At 46.3% G+C, this 21,438-nt stretch overlaps 1 protein-coding gene across 6 annotated transcripts in view; it reads right to left on the minus strand.

Moving 5' to 3' along the window:
* Positions 1 to 21,438, minus strand: part of CARS2 (cysteinyl-tRNA synthetase 2, mitochondrial) — a 64,248-nt gene that overhangs the window by 22,469 nt on the left and 20,341 nt on the right. For 4 of the 6 annotated variants that reach the window (XR_004030211.1, XM_030813688.1, XM_030813686.1 and 1 more), the window contains exons 6-8: positions 18,924 to 19,007; positions 13,152 to 13,281; positions 3,500 to 3,633 (exon numbers count right to left, since the gene is read on the minus strand). Coding sequence is in view for 5 of the 6 variants with exons in the window: in XM_030813688.1 (XP_030669548.1) it covers positions 3,500 to 3,633; positions 13,152 to 13,281; positions 18,924 to 19,007 (348 nt within the window). In the remaining variant the exon portion in view is untranslated. Of the gene's footprint in view, positions 1 to 3,499; positions 3,634 to 13,151; positions 13,282 to 18,923; positions 19,008 to 19,460; positions 19,640 to 21,438 lie in introns of those variants that run through there. The other 2 variants (XM_030813690.1, XM_030813687.1) reach the window with 2 other exon arrangements.

The raw sequence follows: 21,438 nt of genomic DNA on the forward strand, positions 1-21,438 counted from the left end.
AATTCAGAGATACTGATTTAACAGACAGCATCTGAAGAAACGACAAAGCTCTCATTTGGCAAATCAGGCACTTGGCGGTGAAGCTTGTTGACCGTTGTCCGAAAACAGAGCGGCACTTGTGGGTGTCTGAGTGGGAGAATCAGAGGTTCTGTTGCAGTTGTCTTCACAGACTTTGATGACCGGGGCATTATTTCATCCCCTATGTATGTGAAAGACAGGAGGAAAACCAAACCCATTTAAGGAACTCCTAAATCTGACCCTGAAATTCTCCCTGGCCTGTAGCTTTACAAGGCTTATCTCCAAGAGAACGGCTTTCTGTTTCTAACAGAAGACTCCTCCTCTTTTTCTGACACAACTTCAAATAGGAGTGCTCCAGGCCGGACGCAGTGGCTCACACCCGTAATCCCAGCCCTTTGGGAGGCTAAGGTGGAAGGACCGCTTGAGCCCAGGAGTTTGGAGACCAGTCTGGGCAACATGGCAACACCCGGTCTCTACAAAAAAGTTAAACATTAGCTGGGCGTGGTGGGGCACACCTGCAGTCCCAACATCCCAACAACTCAGGGGGCTGAGGTGGGAGGATCACTTGAGCCCAGGACGTTGGGCCTAGAGTGAGCTGTGTTCATGCCACTGCACGCCAGCCTGGGCCACAGAGCGAGACTCTGCCTCAAAAATCAATCAATCAATCAATCAACCAACCAACCTATTAGAATGTGATTTCCAAAAAACATATATAACTTTGAACATGTAATTCTATACAATGTGATTACACCAAGCGCGATTCTGATTTTTTAAAATTGATGATAGTTGGAAAATGAAACACATTTGCTCAGGCCTGAATGTTTATGTCCTCCCAAATTCCTGTCAAAATCCTCAGCCCTCAGGTAACGGTAACTGAAGGCAGGGCCTGTGGGAGGTGATGAGGTCACAGGAGCAGAGCCAGTGTGAATGGAATCAGTGCTCTTGTAACAGAGGCCCCTTGAGAGCTGACAGCTGTCTATGAATGGGAAGCAGGCCCTCCCGAGACACCGAATCTGCCAGTGCCCTGACGCGGAACTTCCAGCCAGCAGAACTGTGAGGAATCCACTGCTGTTGTTCATAAGATGCCTGCTTTTAGTATTTGGCTATAGCAGCCCTAACAGGCTGGGATAGTGTCTGCCCACTTAGCTCTTCCATCCACTGGGTACAGGAGAACAGGTGTCACTTCTCCTGTGTCAGGAGACGCTGATGTTTTGTTTGGGGCCAAACTAGTATGAAAAAGATTGCTGGTATCTTAATAGGTAGTAAAAAAAATCACTGAAAAATAGCAACAAAACTTTCCCACCAGGTGTGGTGGCTCACGCCTATAATCCCAGCACTTTGGGAGGCAGAGGTGGCAGATCACTTGAGGTCAGGGGTTTGAGACCAGCCTGGCCAACATGGTGAAACCCTGCTTCTACTAAAAATACAAAAATTAGCCGGGTGTGGTGGTATGCACCTGTAGTCCCAGCTACTAGGACCGCTGAGGCAGGAGAATTGCTTGAACCCAGGAGGCAGAGGTTGTGGTGAGCTCAGATAGTGCCACTGCACTCCCAGGCTGGGGCACGGAGCGAGATTGTCTCAACAACAGCAACAACAACAACAACATTTTCCCATTCCCACATCAGGTGAACACGACCTCCGTTTCTAGACCTCGGCCCCTCCTCATTACCTGACAGGGCGAAGCGTCAGCACAGCTAAGGCTGCCCTTCCTGCCCCTCAGCTCCACACTCGCAGAAGGGCTCACAGCAGGTCATGGTTGTCAATAACAAACCCTGACCTACTGAACAGGATAAACCGGCAGACAGAAAGGCGCCTGCGGAGGGAGCAACTCCAGCTCCTCAGACAGTTCAGGCGGTGCTGAACTGAGCCCTGAACGAAGTCACTGAGGAAGTGACTTCGGGGCAATCAGCCTCATCTATTTACTTTCATAAAGAAACCCAAGTGAACCCTGCTGCGGACCAGAAAACCGGAGCACTTCTGCCTTTAATGTCACCTTACTGTGGCATCTGAATTTCCCAATTCAAGGATTTCAAAAACTAGTATGTGTTAATTTCCTGTATTTCAGATGTCAAAGTTTGCATCTCCAAATCTATGACTACCAAACACTCTTTATCTTCCTTTATCTGGGACGAGGGACACGACTACCTCTGTGCCTGAGACACAGTGTCTCAGCCCCACCAGATGGGCTCCCAGCACGCTTCCTCTCCAAGAACACAATTCAGAAGTCCTTGGGCCATGGAAGAGAGACCTCCTTCTCCGTGGTCAAAAGTGGAGTGCAGGCCGCCAGCTGTGGAAATCAGTGCTGGGCTCCCCGAGGGGTGATGCCTTAAATATTCCATCACTGGGCAGTGTGCACCCCCTTCCCACGTGAGCGCCAGCTGAAAGGAAGTGAGGGCGGCAGGCGTTTGTTCTGATTAGAAACTCCACTGACGCCGGAATAAAGTGGGTTTCAGCTAGTGCTGAGCCCTCCCCAGGGAAATGGTATGGGGTGCTGGACAACAGCTCCCAAGTCCTCCAACAGCCACGCAGCCAGCTTTGTTTCTGCTTCATTTTTAGACAAAAACTGGGGCACTGTGAGAGGCAGACACAGTAGGTAATGGTAGGGGCAGAGCTGCCTGCTGGGTCCCCCGACTCAACAGGGTAAGCCCGGGGTGAAGGACACGCTGCAGGAAGTGACTTCGAGGCAATCAGCCTCATCTACTTTCACGAAGAAACTCAAGTGAACTCTGCTGCGGACCAGAAAACCAGAGCACTTCTGCATTTAATGTCACCTTACTGTGACATCCTAATTTCCCAATTCGAGGACTTCAAAAAATAGTATTTGTTAATTTTCTGTATTTTAGATGTTGAAGTTTGCATCTCCAAATCCTATCACTACCAAACACTCTTTATCTTTCTTCGTCTCAAATACCTTAGCTGTCCATCCCCAAAAGCTAATAAGACTAGTTAATTGTGACCCTGTAAACTTGGAAATATGATTCTTCCAGTGCATCCAAGTGAATTCCAAAATTGCTGGGTTCGAGGTGTTGCTTAACTCATGGTGCTGCATCTACTTCTGAGAGCAGACAGCTGGGGTTCATCAGTTAGGTGTTTGAACAGTGGAAGAAAGGGCAATGTTATTAGAAGATGGCAGAGATGTCTAGTGACAATATTATAGCTTCAGAAAGGAGTGTTCATAATTATCATTACATTGTACTACTTGAAGTTCCTTCTTAATAGTTTTACTTGAAAGAAACTTTATATAGAACAGCATTGCCAAACATTTTCCATATTCTAGTCAGTTCCAAAAAGGTATAATCATTGCTGCAATCCAAGGAAGTTCATGTCCAAATGATTGAAACTCAAAAATAATTTAAGAGGCAAATCCATTTCTTGACCTATTAGCTGATCTACTATGTATTTCCGAATGTAGCTGTTCTGCCGACAAAGGCAGAACTGCCAGAATTGAAACAGAACAAATTAATCTGAAGTTATTACTTACCAGAATGCAGAAAATAATTTCCCCACTGCTCGCACTGATGAAAGACTTCACACTGTGCAATTTCGTTTTCATGATGTGGAAAAGCTAAATCTATCCCACCTGAATGGATATCCAGTTGACTTCCAAATACCATACTGCAAGAAACAGTACAAAGTAGTGAATTCATTCAATCAAGCAACATATTTTCTTCTAACCTCATCTATTTATTCCTTCCAGCCTTTTTAATTCAATGAATAAATGGATCTCAATTTTAAATCGATTTGCATAATTTAACTGATTCAAATGAAAACTGAAATCCTGTCATCACAAACCCATAATTCATGACTTTTCATCCTAGTAAAGGGACTTAATTCTTTTTGCTCCAGGTTCTTCTTTTCTCTTTTTCTTTCTTTCTTTCTTTTTAACTCAAAAAATTACCTTTACTTACTTTCAATAGGTAGAGTTTAGTGGTTTTCCAATTTTAACAAGAGATGGAACTATAAAATCATGACAGTGTTTCATTTGGCTTTTGCAAGTGTAACTAACAGTCACATACGAATAACAAGGTAAGAGAGTTCAAAGCAACACAGGTTGCCATTTCTCCTACAATGCTGTGCTATGCATCCATAAAAACCACATTTCTGCAAACCCACATAAAATAATTAATGGGGCTGATGGGGGAAATGAGGCTGGGCCAGCCCACTTGAAGCTCTGTTCCTGGACCAGCTGCAGAAGCATGGCGACACAGCAGGCCAGTGGATTTTCTTGAAATGATAGATACAGAAATTTCTAAAGGTGCCAACACCTCACAGAGGTCCTTCCTGCTCCCACTGGTCTGGCTCCCTGTGCTCAGGGAAGGACTGCACATGGAGGTCTCGAGCCTGGGGAAACAGGCATCACAGAAACACACGTTTTAGTGTGATGTTCTAAGACTTTCACATCTTAGCTGGGTGCGGTGGCTCACGCCTGTAAACCCAGCACTTTGGGAGGCTGAGGCAGGTGGATCACGAGGTCAGGAAATCGAGACCATCCTGGCTAACATGGTGAAACCCCGTCTCCACTAAAAATACAAAAAATTAGCTGGGCGTGGTGGCGGGTGCCTGTAGTCCCAGCTGCTTGGGAGGGTGAGGCAGGAGAATGGCGTGAACCCGGGAGGCGGAGCTTGCAGTAAGCCAAGATTGTGCCACTACACTCCAGCCTGGGCAACAGAGCGAGACTCTGTCTCAAAAAAAAAAAAAAAAGATTTTTACATCTTAGCCATGGGTCGTCTCAGGGTAACTCTAACGTTCCCTGCAGTTCAAATGCTGTGAAGGAGACTGTGGGACCAGGACTAGGGAGGGGACAGGAGGGGCCTCATTTCTATTTGGATGGGCAATCCTCCCTTCCGAAGATCTGAAGCCAACATAACGATGTGAAAGTTCCACAAGCTGAACTACGGGGCCACAACCTTCACTATGTTAGTTTCGCTCCTGATCTCTACGTTACACCTATTTTAAAATCAGAGAAGGCTCAGAAGGAACAGCAATAATGGTCTCTTCATTATTTAATCTTTCAACAAAAATAAGAATTTCACATAACATTACATTTGAAACTCACTAAATGTTTTCTACCTGCTTTAGAGAAATTATCTGAATCTAAAAAATGAATCTACAACCCAGTTTATAAGCCATAGTCTGCTATTAAGTATTGATAAACACATAGAAGTAAAGTGTGACTGGTGACTGGACATTTTTAATTTTTTTCATCAAAAGTCAGGCCCATGCTTCCTACTAACAACAAAGTTTGAGGTCTGAGGAATGATGGAAGCGTTTCCAGATGAGCCACATAACCACAGTGCAAGTGGTGGGGGCTTAGCAGAAAAGGGAATCTCTTTCTGGGTCTTAAAGGAAGACCCACCAAAATTTAGATAGGCAGGTTGTGGGAGACAAGGCCTTCCCTCCTGGTGGAATGGGGCAACCCTACTCGGGGCTGAATATTCAAGCAGTCTGGGAGCCCATGAATGGAGCAGAGTCCTCGTGTGGGAGATAATTATCTCCACCCAAAGCCCCTCTACACCCAGCCAGGAACACATCCCAGATACAACGCCCACAGGTTTCGGGGTGACTGGATTTATCCATCTGAAAATCTCTGATGCAGCTAATAGCTTAAAATGTTTACCTTAATCATCCTTTCCTGTATTTCTAATTTTTTAAAACTGTTCATTAAAATAAATATTTGCTATCAAGTATACTAAAATCCATGAGTTAACAGTGATTTTTTTAAAACCCATTTCTGGTGCCGTTTCCAAGATGGCCAAATAGGAACAACTCCAGTCTACAGCTCCCAGCATGAGTGACGCAGAAGATGGGTGATTTCTGCATTTCCAACTGAGGTACTGGGTTCATCTCACTGGGGCTTGTCAGACAGTGGGTGCAGCTCATGGAGTGTGAGCCAAAGCAGGGTGGGGCATCGCCTCACCTGTGAAGTGCGAGGGGTCGGGGAATTCCATTTCCTGGCCAAGGGAAGCTGTGATAGATGGTACCTGGAAAACCAGGACACTCCCACCCTAATACTGTGCTTTTCCAATGGTCTTAGCAAAGGCCACACCAGGATTATATCCCATGCCTGGCTCGGAGGGTCCCATGCCCACAGAGCCTCGCTCACTGCTAGCACAGCAGTCTGAGATGAACTGCAAGGCAGCAGTGAGGCTGGGGGAGGGGCTTCCGCCATTGCTGGGGCTTGAGTAGGTAAACAAAGTGTCCAGGAAGCTCGAACTGGGTGGAGTCCACCACAGCTCAGCTCAAGGAGGCCTGCCCACCTCTGTAGACTCCACCTCTCGGGGCAGGGCATAGCTGAATAAAAGGCAGCAGAAACTTCTGCAGACTTTAACGTTCCTGTCTGACAGCTTTGAAGACTAGTGGTTCTCCCAGCATGGAGTTTGAGATCTGAGAACGGACAGACTGCCTCCTCAAGTGGGTCCCTGATCCCCGACTAGACTAACTGGGAGACATCTCCCAGTAGGGGCTGACTGACACCTCATACAGCCGGGTGCCCCTCTGAGACGAAGCTTCCAGAGGAAGGATCATGCAGCAACATTTGCCGTTCTGCAATATTTGCTGTTTTGCAGCCTCTGCTGGTGATACCCAGGCAAACAGGGTCTGGCGTGGACCTCCAGCAAACTCAACAGACCTGCAGCTGAGGGTCCTGACTGTTAGAAGGAAAACTAACAAACAGAAAGGACATCCACACCAAAACCCCATCTGTGTGTCACCATCATCAAAGACCAAAGGTAGATAAAACCACAAAGATGGGGAAAAACCAGAGCAGGAAAGCTGAAAATTCTAAAAATCAGAGCACCTCTTCTCCTCCAAAGAAACATAGCTCCTCTCCAGCAACGGAACAAAGCTGGACGGAGAATGACTTTGATGAGTTGAGAGAAGGCTTCAGATGATCAGTAATAACAAACTTCTCTGAGCTAAAGGAGGATGTTTGAACCCATCATAAAGAAGCTAAAAACCTTGAAAAAAGATTAGACGAATAGCTAACTAGAATAAACAGCATAGAGAAGACCTTAAATGACCGGATGGAGCTGAAAACCATAGCACAACAACTACGTGATGCATGCACAAGCTTCAGGAGCCGATTTGATCAAGTGGAAGAAAGGGTATCAGTGACTGAAGATCAAATGAATGAAATGAAGCAGGAAGAGAAGTTTAGAGAAAAAAGAGTAAAAAGAAATGAACAAAGCCTCCAAGAAATATGGGACTATGTGAAAAGACCAAATCTGCATCTGATTGGTGTACCTGAAAGTGATGGGGAGAATGGAACCAAGTTGGAAAACACTCTGCAGGATATTATCCAGGAGAACTTCCCCAACCTGGAAAGGCAGGCCAATATTCAAATTCAGGAAATACAGAGAATGCCACAAATATACTCCTTGAGAAGAGCAACTCCAATACACATAATTATCAGAGTCACCAAAGTTGAAATGAAGGAAAAAATGTTAAGGGCAGCCAGAGAGAAGGGTCGGGTTACCCACAAAGGGAAGCCCATCAGACTAACAGCGGATCTCCTGGCAGAAACTCTACAAGCCAGAAGAGAGTGGGGGCCAACATTATTCAACATTCTTAAAGAAAACAATTTTCAACCCAGAATTTCATATCCAGCCGAACTAAGATTCATAAGTGAAGGAGAAATAAAATCCTTTACTGACAAGCAAATGCTGAGAGATGTTGTCACCACCAGGCCTGCCTTACAAGAGCTCCTGAAGGAAGCACTAAACATGGAAAGGAACAACCAGTACCAGCCACTGCAAAAACATGCCAAAGTGTAAAGACCATCAAGGCTAGGAAGAAACTGCATCAACTAACGAGCAAAATAACCAGCTAACATCATAATGACAGGATCAAATTCACACATAACAATATTAACCTTAAATGTAAATGGGCTAAATACTCCACTTAAAAGACACAGACTGGCAAATTGGATAAAGAGTCAAGACCCATCAGTGTGCTGTATTCAGGAGACCCATCTCATGTGCAGAGACACACATAGGCTCAAAATAAAGGGATGGAGGAAGATCTACCAAGCAAAAGGAAAACAAAAAAAAAGCAGGGGTTGCAAACCTAGTGTCTGATAAAACAGACTTTAAACGAACAAAGATCAAAAGAGACAAAGAAGGCCATTACATAATGGTAAAGGGATCAATTCAACAAGAGCTAACTATCCTAAATATATATGCACCTAATACAGGAGCACCCAGATTCATAAAGCAAGTCCTTAGAGACCTACAAAGAGACTTAGACTCCCACACAATAATAATGGGAGACTTTAACACCCCACTGTCAACATTAGACAGATCAACGAGACAGAAAGTTAACAAGGATATCCAGGAATTGAACTCAGCTCTGCACCAAGTGGACCTAATAGGCATCTACAGAACTCTCCACCCCAAATCAACAGAATATACATTCATCTCAGCACCACATCACACTTATTCCAAAACTGACCACATAGTTGGAAGTAAAGCACTCCTCAGCAAATGTAAAAGAACAGAAATTGTAACAAACTGTCTCTCAGACCACAGTGCAATCAAACTAGAACTCAGGATTAAGAAACTCACTCAAAACCGCTCAACTACATGGAAACTGAACAACCTGCTCCTGAATGACTACTGGGTACATAACGAAATGAAGACAGAAATAAAGATGTTCTTTGAAACCAGTAAGAACAAAGACACAACATACCAGAATCTCTGGGACACATTTAAAGCAGTGTGTAGAGGGAAATTTATAGCACTAAATGCCCACAAGAGAAAGCAGTAAAGATCTAAAACTGACACCCTGACATCACAATTAAAAGAACTGGAGAAGCAAGAGCAAACACATTCAAAAGCTAGCAGAAGGCAAGAAATAACTAAGATCAGAGCAGAACTGAAGGAGATAGAGACACAAAAAACCCTTCAAAAAAATCAATGAATCCAGGAGCTGGTTTTTTGAAAAGATCAACAAAATTGATAGACTGCTAGCAAGACTAATAAAGAAGATAAGAGAGAAGAATTAAATAGACGCAACAAAAAATGATAAAGGGGATATCACCACCGATCCCACAGAAATACAAACTACCATCACAGAATACTATAAACACCTCTAGGCAAATAAACTAGAAAATCTAGAAGAAATGGATAAATTCCTGGACACATACATCCTCCCAAGACTAAACCAGGAAGAAGTTGAATCCCTGAATAGACCAATAACAGGCTCTGAAATTGAGGCAATAATTAATAGCCTACCAACCAAAAAAAGTCCAGGACCAGACGGATTCACAGCCGAATTCTACCAGAGGTACAAAGGGGAGCTGGCACCATTCCTTCTGAAACTATTCCAGTCAACAGAAAACGAGGGAATCCTCCCTAACACATTTTATGAGGCCAGCATCATCCTGATACCAAAACCTGGCAGAGACACACAAAAAAGGAGAATTTTAGACCAATATCCCTGATGAACATCGATGCAAAAATCCTCAATAAAATACTGGCAAACCAAATCCAGCAGCACATCAAAAAGCTTATCCACCATGATCAAGTGGGCTTCATCCCTGGGATGCAAGGCTGGTTCAACATACGCAAATCAATAAACGTAATCCATCACGTAAACAGAACCAAAAACAAAAACCACATGATTATCTCAATAGATGCAGAAAAGGCCTTTGACAAAATTCAACAGCCCTTCATGCTAAAAAGTCTCAATAAACTAGGTATTGATGGGACGTATCTCAAAATAATAAGAGCTATTTATGACAAACCCACAGCTAATATCATAACTGAATGGGCAAAAACTGGAAGCATTCCCTTTGAAAACTGGCACAAGACAGGGATGCCCTCTCTTACCACTCCTATTCAACATAGTGTTGGAAGTTCTGGCCAGGGCAATCAGGCAAGAGAAAGAAATAAAGGGTATTCAATTAGGAAAAGAGGAAGTCAAATTGTCCCTGTTTGCAGAGGATATGATTGTGTATTTAGAAAACCTCATCGTCTCAGCCCAAAATCTCCTTAAGCTGATAAGCAACTTCAGCAAAGTCTCAGGATACAAAATCAGTGTGCAAAAATCACAAGCATTCCTATACACCAATAACAGAGAGCCAAATCATGAGTGAACTCCGATTCACAATTGCTTCAAAGAGAATAAAATACCTAGGAATCCAACTTACAAGGGATGTGAAGGACCTCTTCAAGGAGAACTACAAACCACTGCTCAATGAAATAAAACAGGACACAAACAAATGGAAGAACATTCCATGCTCATGGATAGGAAGAATCAATATCGTGAAAATGGCCATACTGCCCAAGGTAACTTACAGATTCAATGCCATCCCCATCAAGCTACCAATGACTTTTTTCACAGAATTGGAAAAAACTACTTTAAAGTTCATATGGTTTAAAGTTCAAAAAAGAGCCCGCACTGCCAAGACAATCCTAAGCCAAAAGAACAAAGCAGGAGGCATCATGCTACCTGACTTCAAACTATACTACAAGGCTACAGTAACCAAAACAGCATGGTACTGGTACCAAAACAGAGATACAGACGAATGGAACAGAACAGAGCCCTCAGAAATAATACCACACATCTACAACCATCTGATCTTTGACAGACCTGACAAAAAAAGAAATGGGGAAAGGACTCCCTATTTAATAAACAATGCTGGGAAAACTGGCTAGCCCTATGTAGAAAGCCGAAACTGGATCCCTACCTATCCTTACACAAAAATCAATTCAAGATGGATTAAAGACTTAAATGTTAGACCTAAAACCATAAAAACTCTAGAAGAAAACGCAGGCAATACCATTCAGGCCACAGGCATGGGCAAGGACTTCATGACTAAAACACCAAAAGCAATGGCAACAAAAGCCAAAATTGGCAAATGGGATCTAATTAAACTAAAGAGCTTCTGCATAGCAAAAGAAACAACCATCAGAGTGAACAGGCAACCTACAGAATGGGAGAAAATTTTCACAATCTACCCATCTGACAAAGGGCTAATATCCAGAATCTACAAAGAAGTTAAACAAATTTACAAGAAAAAAATCAAACAACCCCATCAAAAAGTGGGTGAAGGATATGAACAGACACTTCTCAAAAGAAGACATTTATGCAGCCCAAAGACACATGAAAAAATGCTCATCATCACTGGCCATCAGAGAAATGCAAATCAAAACCACAATGAGATACCATCTCACACCAGTTAGAATGGCGATCATTAAAAAGTCAGGAAACAACAGGTGCTGGAGAGGATGTGGAGAAATCGGAACACTTTTACACTGTTGGTGGGACTGTAAACTAGTTCAACCATTGTGGAAGACAGTGTGGCAATTCCTCAAGGATCTAGAACTAAAAATACCATTTGACCCAGCCATCCCATTACTGGATATATACCCAAAGGATTATAAATCATGCTGCTATAAAGACACATGCACACATACGTTTATTGTGGCACTATTCACAATAGCAAAGACTTGGAACCAACCCAAATGTCCATCAATGATAGACTGGATTAAGAAAATGTGGCACATATACACCATGGAATACTATGTAGCCATAAAAAAGGATGACTTCATGTCCTTTGTAGGGACATGGATGAAGCTGGAAACCATCATTCTGAGCAAACTATCACAAGGACAGAAAACCAAACACTGCATGTTCTCACTCATAGGTGGGAACTCAACAATGAGAACACTTGGACACAGGATGGGGAACATCACACACCAGGGCCTGTCGTGGGGTGGGGGAGTGGGGAGGGATAGCATTAGGAGATATAACTAATGTAGATGAGGAGTTAATGGGTGCAGCACATCAACATGGCACATGTATACAGATGTAACAAACCTGCACATTGTGTACATGTACCCTAGAAGTTAAGTATAATGGGAAAAAAAAAAACCCATTTCTACAAATAGGAAACATATGCACGGTTATTCACTAGGGAGATGTGTAACAGTGAAACACTAGGAACAGTCTAAATGTGCGGCCGGGTACCCTGCTGCCTGCAGAGGGTCAGGCCACACAAACCAGCACCACGGTAAAAAACTAACCGTGGGCCAGGTGTGGTGGCTCACACCTGTAATCCCAGCACTTTGGGAGGCCAAGGCGGGCGGATTACCTGATGTCAGGAGTTCAAGACCAGCCTGACCAACATGGAGAAACCCTGTCTCTACTAAAAATACAAAATTAGCCGGGATGGTGGCGCATGCTACAAGTCCCAGCTACTCAGGAGGCTGAGGCAGGAGAATCGCTTGAACCTGGGAGGCGGAGGTTGTGGTGAGCCGAGATCACACCATTGCACTCCAGCCTGGGCAAGAGGAGCGAAACTCCGTCAAAACAAAAACAAAAACAAAAACACAAAACTAACCTTGGCGAGCCCCATGGGCAGCTGTGCAGCACGGGGCACGGGCGGTATGCTGCCTTTCACACACCCCACCCAAGGTGCCCCTGGCTGCGGGCAGAGCCACAGGGTAGGGACACCTGAGGTGCGTCCAAAGGGGACCAGGGAGAAGGCGGAGAAAGCTCTACTCAGAGGCAGAAACCAGGACAGAGAGGGTGTTCCCAGAGTAGGGATGCCACAGTGGGCCAGGAGAGCAGTGTTGTGCGACTGAGTGGGGGCGGCAGGCAGCCGCGGTCCCCGGCAGACGGGGGGAAGAGGAGCTTTGGTGACAGAGGACCCACATGAGGGTGGCTGGTGGGGATTCCAGGAAGATCTGGGAGGAGCTGGAGATTTCTGCCACCGAGCACCCTGGCGTGTGAGCTGCCTGAGCTAGAAGAGCTGGCAGGAAGGCGGAGAGGGATGTGGGGGCTAGAGAAGTGCGAATCGAGGAGGGATGTAGGTGCAAGGACTCTCCTCCAGGGCCCCGAGCACCAGCCACTCAGAGAAGGGTGAGGGAACAGGGCAGCTGCAAGTGTGAACCAAAAAGCAGCCTCTCCACTAAACGGAGGAAGTGCTGAGGTTAAGAAAGCCTGATGTGTCATGGGTTTGGTTCACCCCCTTCCATGGCCTGTCACACTCCAGCAAAAATCTCTTCCCAAAAAACCACCCATGGGGACACGTGTCAGGCTGCACTTGCTCCCATGCACATCCTCTGCTGCCCTGAGCAGGCAGCAGGGGAACTTGAGCCCCAACCCCCACGAAGCGGCAGGCACCTTACCTAGCGATGGCAGAGCACTCGATGTGCCAGCCCGGCCTCCCGGGTCCCCAGGGAGAGGCCCAGAATACCTCCTGGGGTTTGGCTGCCTTCCACAGGGCAAAGTCACTGGCATGACGCTTGTCAGAGTCCGCTGCAGATGACAAACGGTACATCATTAGGAAGAAGCTCAGTCACCCCACCACGGATGCTCAGACATTCACCCCCACCACAGAAACCCAGACAGTCACTCCCACCACAGAAACACAGAAAATCACCCCACCATAAAAACCCAGACAGTCACCCCCACCACGAGACCCAGACAGTCACCCCACCATGGAAACCCAGACAGTCACCCCCACCATGGAAACACAATCACCCCACCACGGACATGCAGACAGTCACCCCACCACAGAAACTCAGTCACCCCACCACAGAAACTCAGTCACCCCACCACGGACACCCAGACAGTCACTCTACCACAGAAACCCAGACGGTCACCCCACCACAGAAACCCAGACAGTCAACCCACCACAGAAACCCAGTCACCCCAACATGGAAACCCAGACGGTCACCCCACCACAGAAACCCAGACAGTCACCCCACCACAGACGCCCAGTCACCCCTACCATGAAAGCCCAGACTGTCACCCCACCAGGGAAGCCCAGGCTGTCACCACCACCTCACCCCCACCACAGAAGCCCAGATAGTCACCCCCCACCACAGAAACTCAGCTGGTCACCCCCACCAGGGAAATCCAGCTGGCCACCCCGATGGAAGCCCCTCCAGGTGCCGGTGGGCAGCACGCCCCAGGCTGTGTCTCTTCGAAGGAGCCCTGCACTTCTCGCTCACTCCTGTTTCACCCACGTGAGGGACAGGAGCACCGGCAACGCTTTCATCTCAGATGCACCAGCGCACAGGGAGAGCTGGGCGGCCGGGAACCCACAGAGGCTCATTTCTCAGGAATGTACTGTGGACCGGGTGGGGTTTTCCCATTTTTCCTTATTCTGTCTTACGAGAAATGCTCTGCTTATCAGTAACTGAGTTTCAGGGTTGTTTTTTCCAAAAAGATACTAATCACACAGAGTGAAAGGTGCGTGATCGTGTCAGGTAACGCGGCTGGTGGACCCGAGACTCTGAGCGAGGTGCCCGTCACCGTGCGGGGAGGCTGCCAGTGGCACATGCTCACCAAAACCCGCTGTCTCATCTGCCCAGGACAGGCACACCCCATGTGCACAACATCCCAATATCACCCTTTCCACCCAGGAGCACCTACACAGGCGTCCATCACCTTTGATGAATTTAAAGACGTGCAGACACAGATACTTCTTCTGGGTCAGACTGGACAGGCTATGTTTTCATTACTAGTCATTTTAGTAAGAATAACATGCTCTGGGCACCCAAGCAAACAGAACAATTCCTACATAGTGCATGGCAAATGAGAGCATCAGTAACACCTTATGCTGAAGGAAAATACTTAAGGACAGAAAATGCGGCCAAGGACTGTATTTCCAGCCAAACTGACTTTGAAGTAGAAGGCAGCACACTGTCATCCACAGGCACAAATTCAGGGAATACTGTCCCCGAGAAAGCGCTCTTCCTTCAGAAAGTGCTGGGGAATGAGCTTCAAAAACAACAGGGAAAAAGCGGACCTGGAGACGGTGGGAGGGGGGAGAGTGGACAGGGCTGCAGGAGGCAGTGCAGGTGGAGGCTGGGCACTCCGACATATGGACACGTGGGGCGGGGAGGAGGCACGTGCATGGGAACCTTCTAACCGTGGTCAAGCCTCGGGCAGGGCTGGTCCGTGATGGACTAAAGCAGGTGGATGCCCACTGGGTATCCTGTCACGCCCAGTGTCCTTAAAGGCTGGGACTTGCCACAGGGGAAAAGGGAACCACACATGTGAACAGACAGAGGGGTTAATGAAACCCCGTAGCTCTGAATTTGAGTATCAGTGTGACCTACGGAGCTGATGAGTTCATTACCTCAGTCTATGGGAGAGGTCAGGAAACAATGACAGATGGCAACAATGAGTATCCGTGGTGCCCATGCTGTGTTCTCAAATCACCATTTCCCATTAAAAGTAAAATGGGAGCTGGGCGCGGTGGCTCACACCTAGAATACCAGGACTTTGGGAGGCCGAGGCGGGCGGATCACCTGAGGTCAGGAGTTCGATACCAGCCTGACCAATATGACGAAACCGTGTCTCTACTAAAAATACAAAAATCAGCCGGGTGTGGTGGCGGGTGCCTGTAATCCCAGCTACTGTGGAAGCTGAGGCAGGAGAATCGCTTGAGCCTGGGAGGTGGAGGTTGCAGTGAGCCGAGATCACGCCATTGCACTCCAGCCTGAACAATAAGAGTGACATTCTATCTCAAAAAAAGAAAAGAAAGAGAAAGAAAGAAAGAGAAAGAAAGAAAGAAAGACAGAAAGAAAGAAAGAAGAAAGAAAGAAAGAAGGGAAAGGGAAGAAAAGGGAAGAAAGAAAAGAGAAAAATGGGGCTTCCAGGAGAAACAGCTTATTTTAAGATGAGCCAGAAATATCTTACCATATCAGATAGACAGCCACAAAACTATCAACTACAACAGGGCTGAGTGTAAGGGACTCGGGAGTAGCTCCTACCAGCAAAAGAGGGGGCAAGCCGAGGCTCAATAAGGTGACGGCAGCAATGGATTAAAATGGCACGTGCACTGAAGTCCACGAGCTCTCAACAACGAAAGAACATGAACTGGTCACCGCCAGAGGAAGATATGGAAGCCAACTGCTTATTTTGAATACTGGTAAGTTAAGGAAAAGGTCCTGCCTTTCTTATACAAACTGTACCACTGAGTAACCAGATGAGTCTGCCTGTATAAAAGCATTCCAGCAAATGGGCCAGGCGCGGTGGCTCACACCGATAACCCCAGTATGTTATTGGTGGGAGGCTGAGGCGGGTGGATCACCTGAGGTCAGGAGTTCAAGACCAGCCTGGCCAACACGGCAAAACCCCATCTCTACTAAAAATACAAAAATTAGCTGGGTGCGGTGGCGTGCCCCTGTAATCCCAGCTACTCTGGAGGCTGAGGCAGGGAGAATTGCTTGAACCTGGGATGTGGAGGTTGCAGTGAACCGAGATCATGCCACTGCACTCCAGCCTGGGCAACAGAGCAAGATTCTGTCTCAAAAAACAAACAAACAAAAAAGGTATTCCAGCAAATAAAGCAGAATAGGAGTCGCACCACCATGTAACCTCTTTTTGCAGTGAAGGATCTAAGCCTAGAGCGGCCAGGGCTGCTGACACACAGAGAGGGAGAGCCCTTACGTGTCTCCTGGTGAGGAATACACCATCTACAAAGTAGCCTTCTCCAGAAATTTAGAACTTGAATAAGCCTCTACATTCAACTACCAGTTTGCAAAAAACACACAAGACAGAGGGAAATGTTACAGACACTCCAAAACTCAGAGCAAGCGAAATCCCACTGGGGGAACCGTGAGACACATGACGTTTCTCCGTCAAATGAGCAGCAAGGGGAAAAAGCCAGGGGAGGAACATATGGACTAAAAACAAGAAGACACAAATATAAAACAGCTAAGGCTAAGTGTCGTGTTAAGGGACACGTGTTTGGGCAATAAACCCACTCAGAAAGATGAGGAGGTGGCTGCTGTCAGAGTTAGGGCAGTAGTTGCCCCCAGGGCAGGGCAGGGAGGCTGGCAGGCAGGGCGTGGGACCCGGAGGACTCAGGTGCCTTCACTCTCTTGCCATTGTTGTCTCCTTCCACTAGGGGGTACCGCAGGGTCTCCACTGAACACAATTCACTGAGCTGGGCATTTTTGTTTGTTTGGTAGAGACAGCAAGGGGTCTCACTACATTGCCCAGGCTGGTCTTGAACTCCCGGCCTCAAGCGATCCTCCCACCTTGGCCTCCTAAAGTGCTGGGATTACAGGTGTGCACCACCATGCTCAGCCAAGTTGGACATTTTTTAATGGTGTTTTCTATTGTTGTGTTATTATAACAATTTAAATTTAAAATTAAAAAGAAAACACCATTGCTTTGGAAATAACATACACTAAGGCATTAAAATTTTTTTTCACCATGTGTAAAAATGGTGGTTTTATTATCTTTGTTTTGTGTAATTCTATTTCCTAATTTTGTACCATTATAAATTATATAAATATGTTACTTTTATATAAGAAAATTGTTTTATTTTAAAAAGCACTGCTGTGAAGATGTGGAATGACAGGGACTCTATCCTCACTGGTGGGGATGCGAAATGGCGCAGCCACTCTGGAAGAAGTTGGGCAGTTTCTTACACAAATAAGCCTCTTCCCAGAGGACCCAGCATTGTGCTCCTTGGTATTTGCCCAGATGAGCTGAAAACCTGCACATGGATGTTTACAGCAGCTTTATTCATAATTGCCAACACTCAGAAGCAGCGAAGATGCCCTTCAGTAGGTGAGTGGGTAAGCTGCTGTAAATTCAGACACTGGGATGTGACTCAGTGTTAAAGAGAAACGAGCTCTCAGCCATGAAAAGACACGGAGGAAAATTACTGTGTATTCCTAAGTGAGAGAAGCCATTCTGAGAAGGGCGCACAGTGTATGACTCTAACTATATGACATTCTAGAAAAGGCAAAACTAGAGACTGTAGAAAGACCAGTGATTTCCAGGGATGGGAAAGAGGGAGGGATGAGCAGACAGACCACAGAGGATTTTTCAGGGCAGTGCAAGTATCCTGTGTGATGCTGTAACAGTGGAAACATGTCACTATACATTCACCCAAACCCAGAGCACACAGCACCGAGAGTGAACCCTGATGCCAACTCTGGTCTCTGGGCAAAGCTGATGCGTCAATGGTGGGGGATGCTGACAGTGTGGGGGGCGGTGTGGAGGGTAGCAGGTAGACAGGAATTCTCTGTACCTTACTCTCAAATTTGCTGTGAAGCTAAAATGGCTCTAAAAAACAAATCTATTAAATAAATAATTTAAAAAAACCTTCCTGATGCCAGAATGTACAACTCTCAGAAACCTCTCCTCCACATGTGTAAGCAGAGTCCACATGGCCTGCTGGTAGCCACGCCTCACACGTGGATGATGTGGGCGTCTGTGTTCCGGCCCATGCAGGGAGCAGGACAGGACACCACGGCGGGGGAAGGAACGAACCTGAGGGGTCAGTGCTATGGATGGTTAGGATTCATCGCCACAGTTTATGGGGCAGAAAGGCAGTGCCTAAAACCAGAAATACCTTGAACAATCTTTGGGGTCTGTCCCTGTTATTCTTGTTTGATTCCCTTAAACAGTATCCTTTTCAAATTATTTTAAATTTAGTTCCATATACTGCGCTTACTATTTCTTCTCCATAAAAATGTTTTGACCTAATAACTCCCTGGAACAGAATACAGCAAGGAAGAGATTCAAATAGATTGAAAGTTTAATGCATGGTAAGACATATATGGGAATTAAATGTACGGTAACAGCAAAACACAGAAGAATGTGAAAATACGATGTACGTGTATGAGGTTTTCACGTGCACTGAAAATCCTCGGGAGGAAAAAGGAGACAGTGACTAGCACTGTCTCCAGGGAGTGGAGCCAGGCACGCTGGGGGCGGGGGTGGACGACGCCCCACTTGCCGTTTGAACTTTACGCCTCACAAGCTGGAGCCATCCAGAGAAACCACATTAAATTTAAAACCCAGCTGTGACCTGGGTACGGTCCGTGTCTGAGCAAGTGGAGGGTCTGCGCTCCAGATCTCATCTGCCCAGAGCTGAGACCTGAGGCAGGGGTCAGGGACCCACAGGGCTGAGCCCGGCCACCCACCTGGCTCTCCGACTGGACCAGGGACCACGCCGACCAGTTTGCCATACTTGTCTCCTCTAGCCTTCAGATCGAAGTAGACATTGCCTGTTTATAAAGGCAATTATGAATTCATCACTTCTCAGTCTGAATATCAGCATACAGACAAGCTTAACATCTAACAAGTAATTAGAATTTAAATACAGAACATAGCGTTTGGCCCCCATATACATATATAGTATTTATATTTTTATAGACAGGGTCTTGCTGTGTTGCTCAGGCTGGAGGGCAGTGGTACAGTCACAGCTCACAATCGCCGTGAACTCCTGGGCTCAGGCAGTCTTCCCACCTCAACCTTCCCAGTAGGTGGGGTTACAGGAGCAACACCATGCCTGGCTGAATGTATTTGTTAACCAGAATTAAAAACAATACTATATGATAAATGCATGATTTGGACACATCATGAGTACACAGATAGGAAAGTGAAAACACAAACGTAAGTTCTCTGTAAACTACTGAGACAATTATTTAATTAGAAAAGAGAAAAGTGTTATCACTGACCTTCATTTAGATCTTGTGCTTTATGTTACACACCAGCTAGCAAAGACACTCTTTCTTTACCCAGTCATCTTCTAAAACTACCTTTTCACTCAGATTGAAAACATCATCTGGCTGGGTGCAGTGGCTCATGCCTCCAATCCCAGCACTCTGGGGGAGTCCGAGGCAGGAGGATTGTTTGAGCTGAGGAGTTCGAGTCCAGCCTGGGCAACATAGTGAGACCCCATCTCTACCAAAAAAAAAAAAAAAACCCACAAAAAATCATCTGCATACTGAAGTGTCTGTGAGGCTGAGCGCCAAGGTCCGCTTTGCAGTCTGAGGTCAGAACCTTCTCCAGAGCCTCCTGCAAGCCTGGGCTGCCCTTGCCCCTTCCACTACAAAGCCTAAGAAAGCAGAGCTGGGTAGGAGGCGCTCAGAGTGGGAGCTTTGTCAAGAAGAAAGCGCCACCAACCCATGCTCCAAGGCTGCCAGCCTGCAGCCACTGTGTGTTCCAGGCCATGTGTCTCCATAGGACGGAGGCAGTGCTCATCCGGGCTGTGACTATGGCCATTCTCAGTACCACAGATCTGCAGCCACCATCCAGCACCCTCCAACCGCACAGCAGCATGTAGCTGTCCTCAGGGCCCAGGTGTGGGTGCAACTTTTAGCCTTTACAAAGTTTGAGTCTTGACATTCTTTTTTACTAATGCAGTTACTAATTTGCATGAGTACTATCCTTACTGCGGACACTGGTCTTGGTAAGATCAAGGAAACTTTGCAACTGGCAAACACAAGCTGCACCCAGGACCTGCCTCATGTCCTCAGCCTGGATGTCCCCCTCCTGTCCTCTGGTTCATCCCCAGCACCGAGTGCCAGCTTAGTGGTCAACCCTGAATGACCAGGGAGGATGCTGCAGGGACAGGGCAGGGTTTTCTGTTGAAATGTCACCCAGCTTTGTTTGCCCAAGCCACCCTGCCCTTTCCTCCTACCAGTGACCACTGTGCTCAGAAAACCCTGTCCTGTCCCTGCAGCATCCTCCCTGGTCATTCAGGGTTGACCACTAAGCTGGCACTCGGTGCTGGGGATGAACCAGAGGACAGGAGGGGGACATCCAGGCCCTGGGAGCTGCTTTCTATGAAGTCAGAATACAAACAGTGCTTTAAAAGCGCTTCACTGGAGAGAAACCACTCCCTTAAATAGTGGAAACATTCCCCCTTCACTTTGGTTTATGTTATCAATTTGCTGAACAAATTGTTTTTCACCAAGAGTTCAAAGATCAAATTACAACCAAGCCCTTGTGGAATTGTCACAAAGTCCAAATTACTGGGGTTTGAGTGAATCTAAGTGTATTTTGAATTCATTATATTTATACTATCATTAAATTGTTTATAATAAAACACAATAACAAAACAACAAACAGCATTCATTCCTCAAGCCTGTGAAGACGAGAATCCCTAAAGACTCGTGAACATTTATCAGTTTGTTCCTAAAATGGAAGCACAGGCCCACATATCTTATTTCAAGTTACACGACAGCAAAAAAATTAATTCCTGTGTTTTCTGGTGCAAACTCTAATTCAACCACCTAAGTCCTTTAAAAAAAGTTTTTCTTGGGAGGCTGAGGCAGGAGAATTGCTTGAACCCGGGAGGCGGAGGTTGCAGTGAGCTGAGATTGCACCACTGCACTCCAGCCTAGGCGACAGAGCAAGACTCTGTCTCAAAAAAAAAAAAAAAAAGTTTTTCTTTGAAACAAAATCTAAATATACCACATTAGAACAAGTAAAAAGCTACTTCCATACACAGAGCCTACTGAGCAGATCCTCAGGGCCTCACGTGCTCATCTTACGATCCCAGGTAGGACCCAGGAAGGACAGGAACGTCCAGGGCAGTGCTTCATGCTTGCTGACTCACTGCAACAAACATTCAATACCTGCATACCTTCAGCCGTGGGCTGGATACTCTAAGGCGTCATTCAATAAAGCAAAAGGTTTTTATGGTCTGAG

The sequence above is a fragment of the Nomascus leucogenys genome, chromosome 5 (assembly GCF_006542625.1).
Source record: "Nomascus leucogenys isolate Asia chromosome 5, Asia_NLE_v1, whole genome shotgun sequence".
In the NCBI taxonomy this organism is placed as follows: Eukaryota; Metazoa; Chordata; class Mammalia; order Primates; family Hylobatidae; genus Nomascus; species Nomascus leucogenys.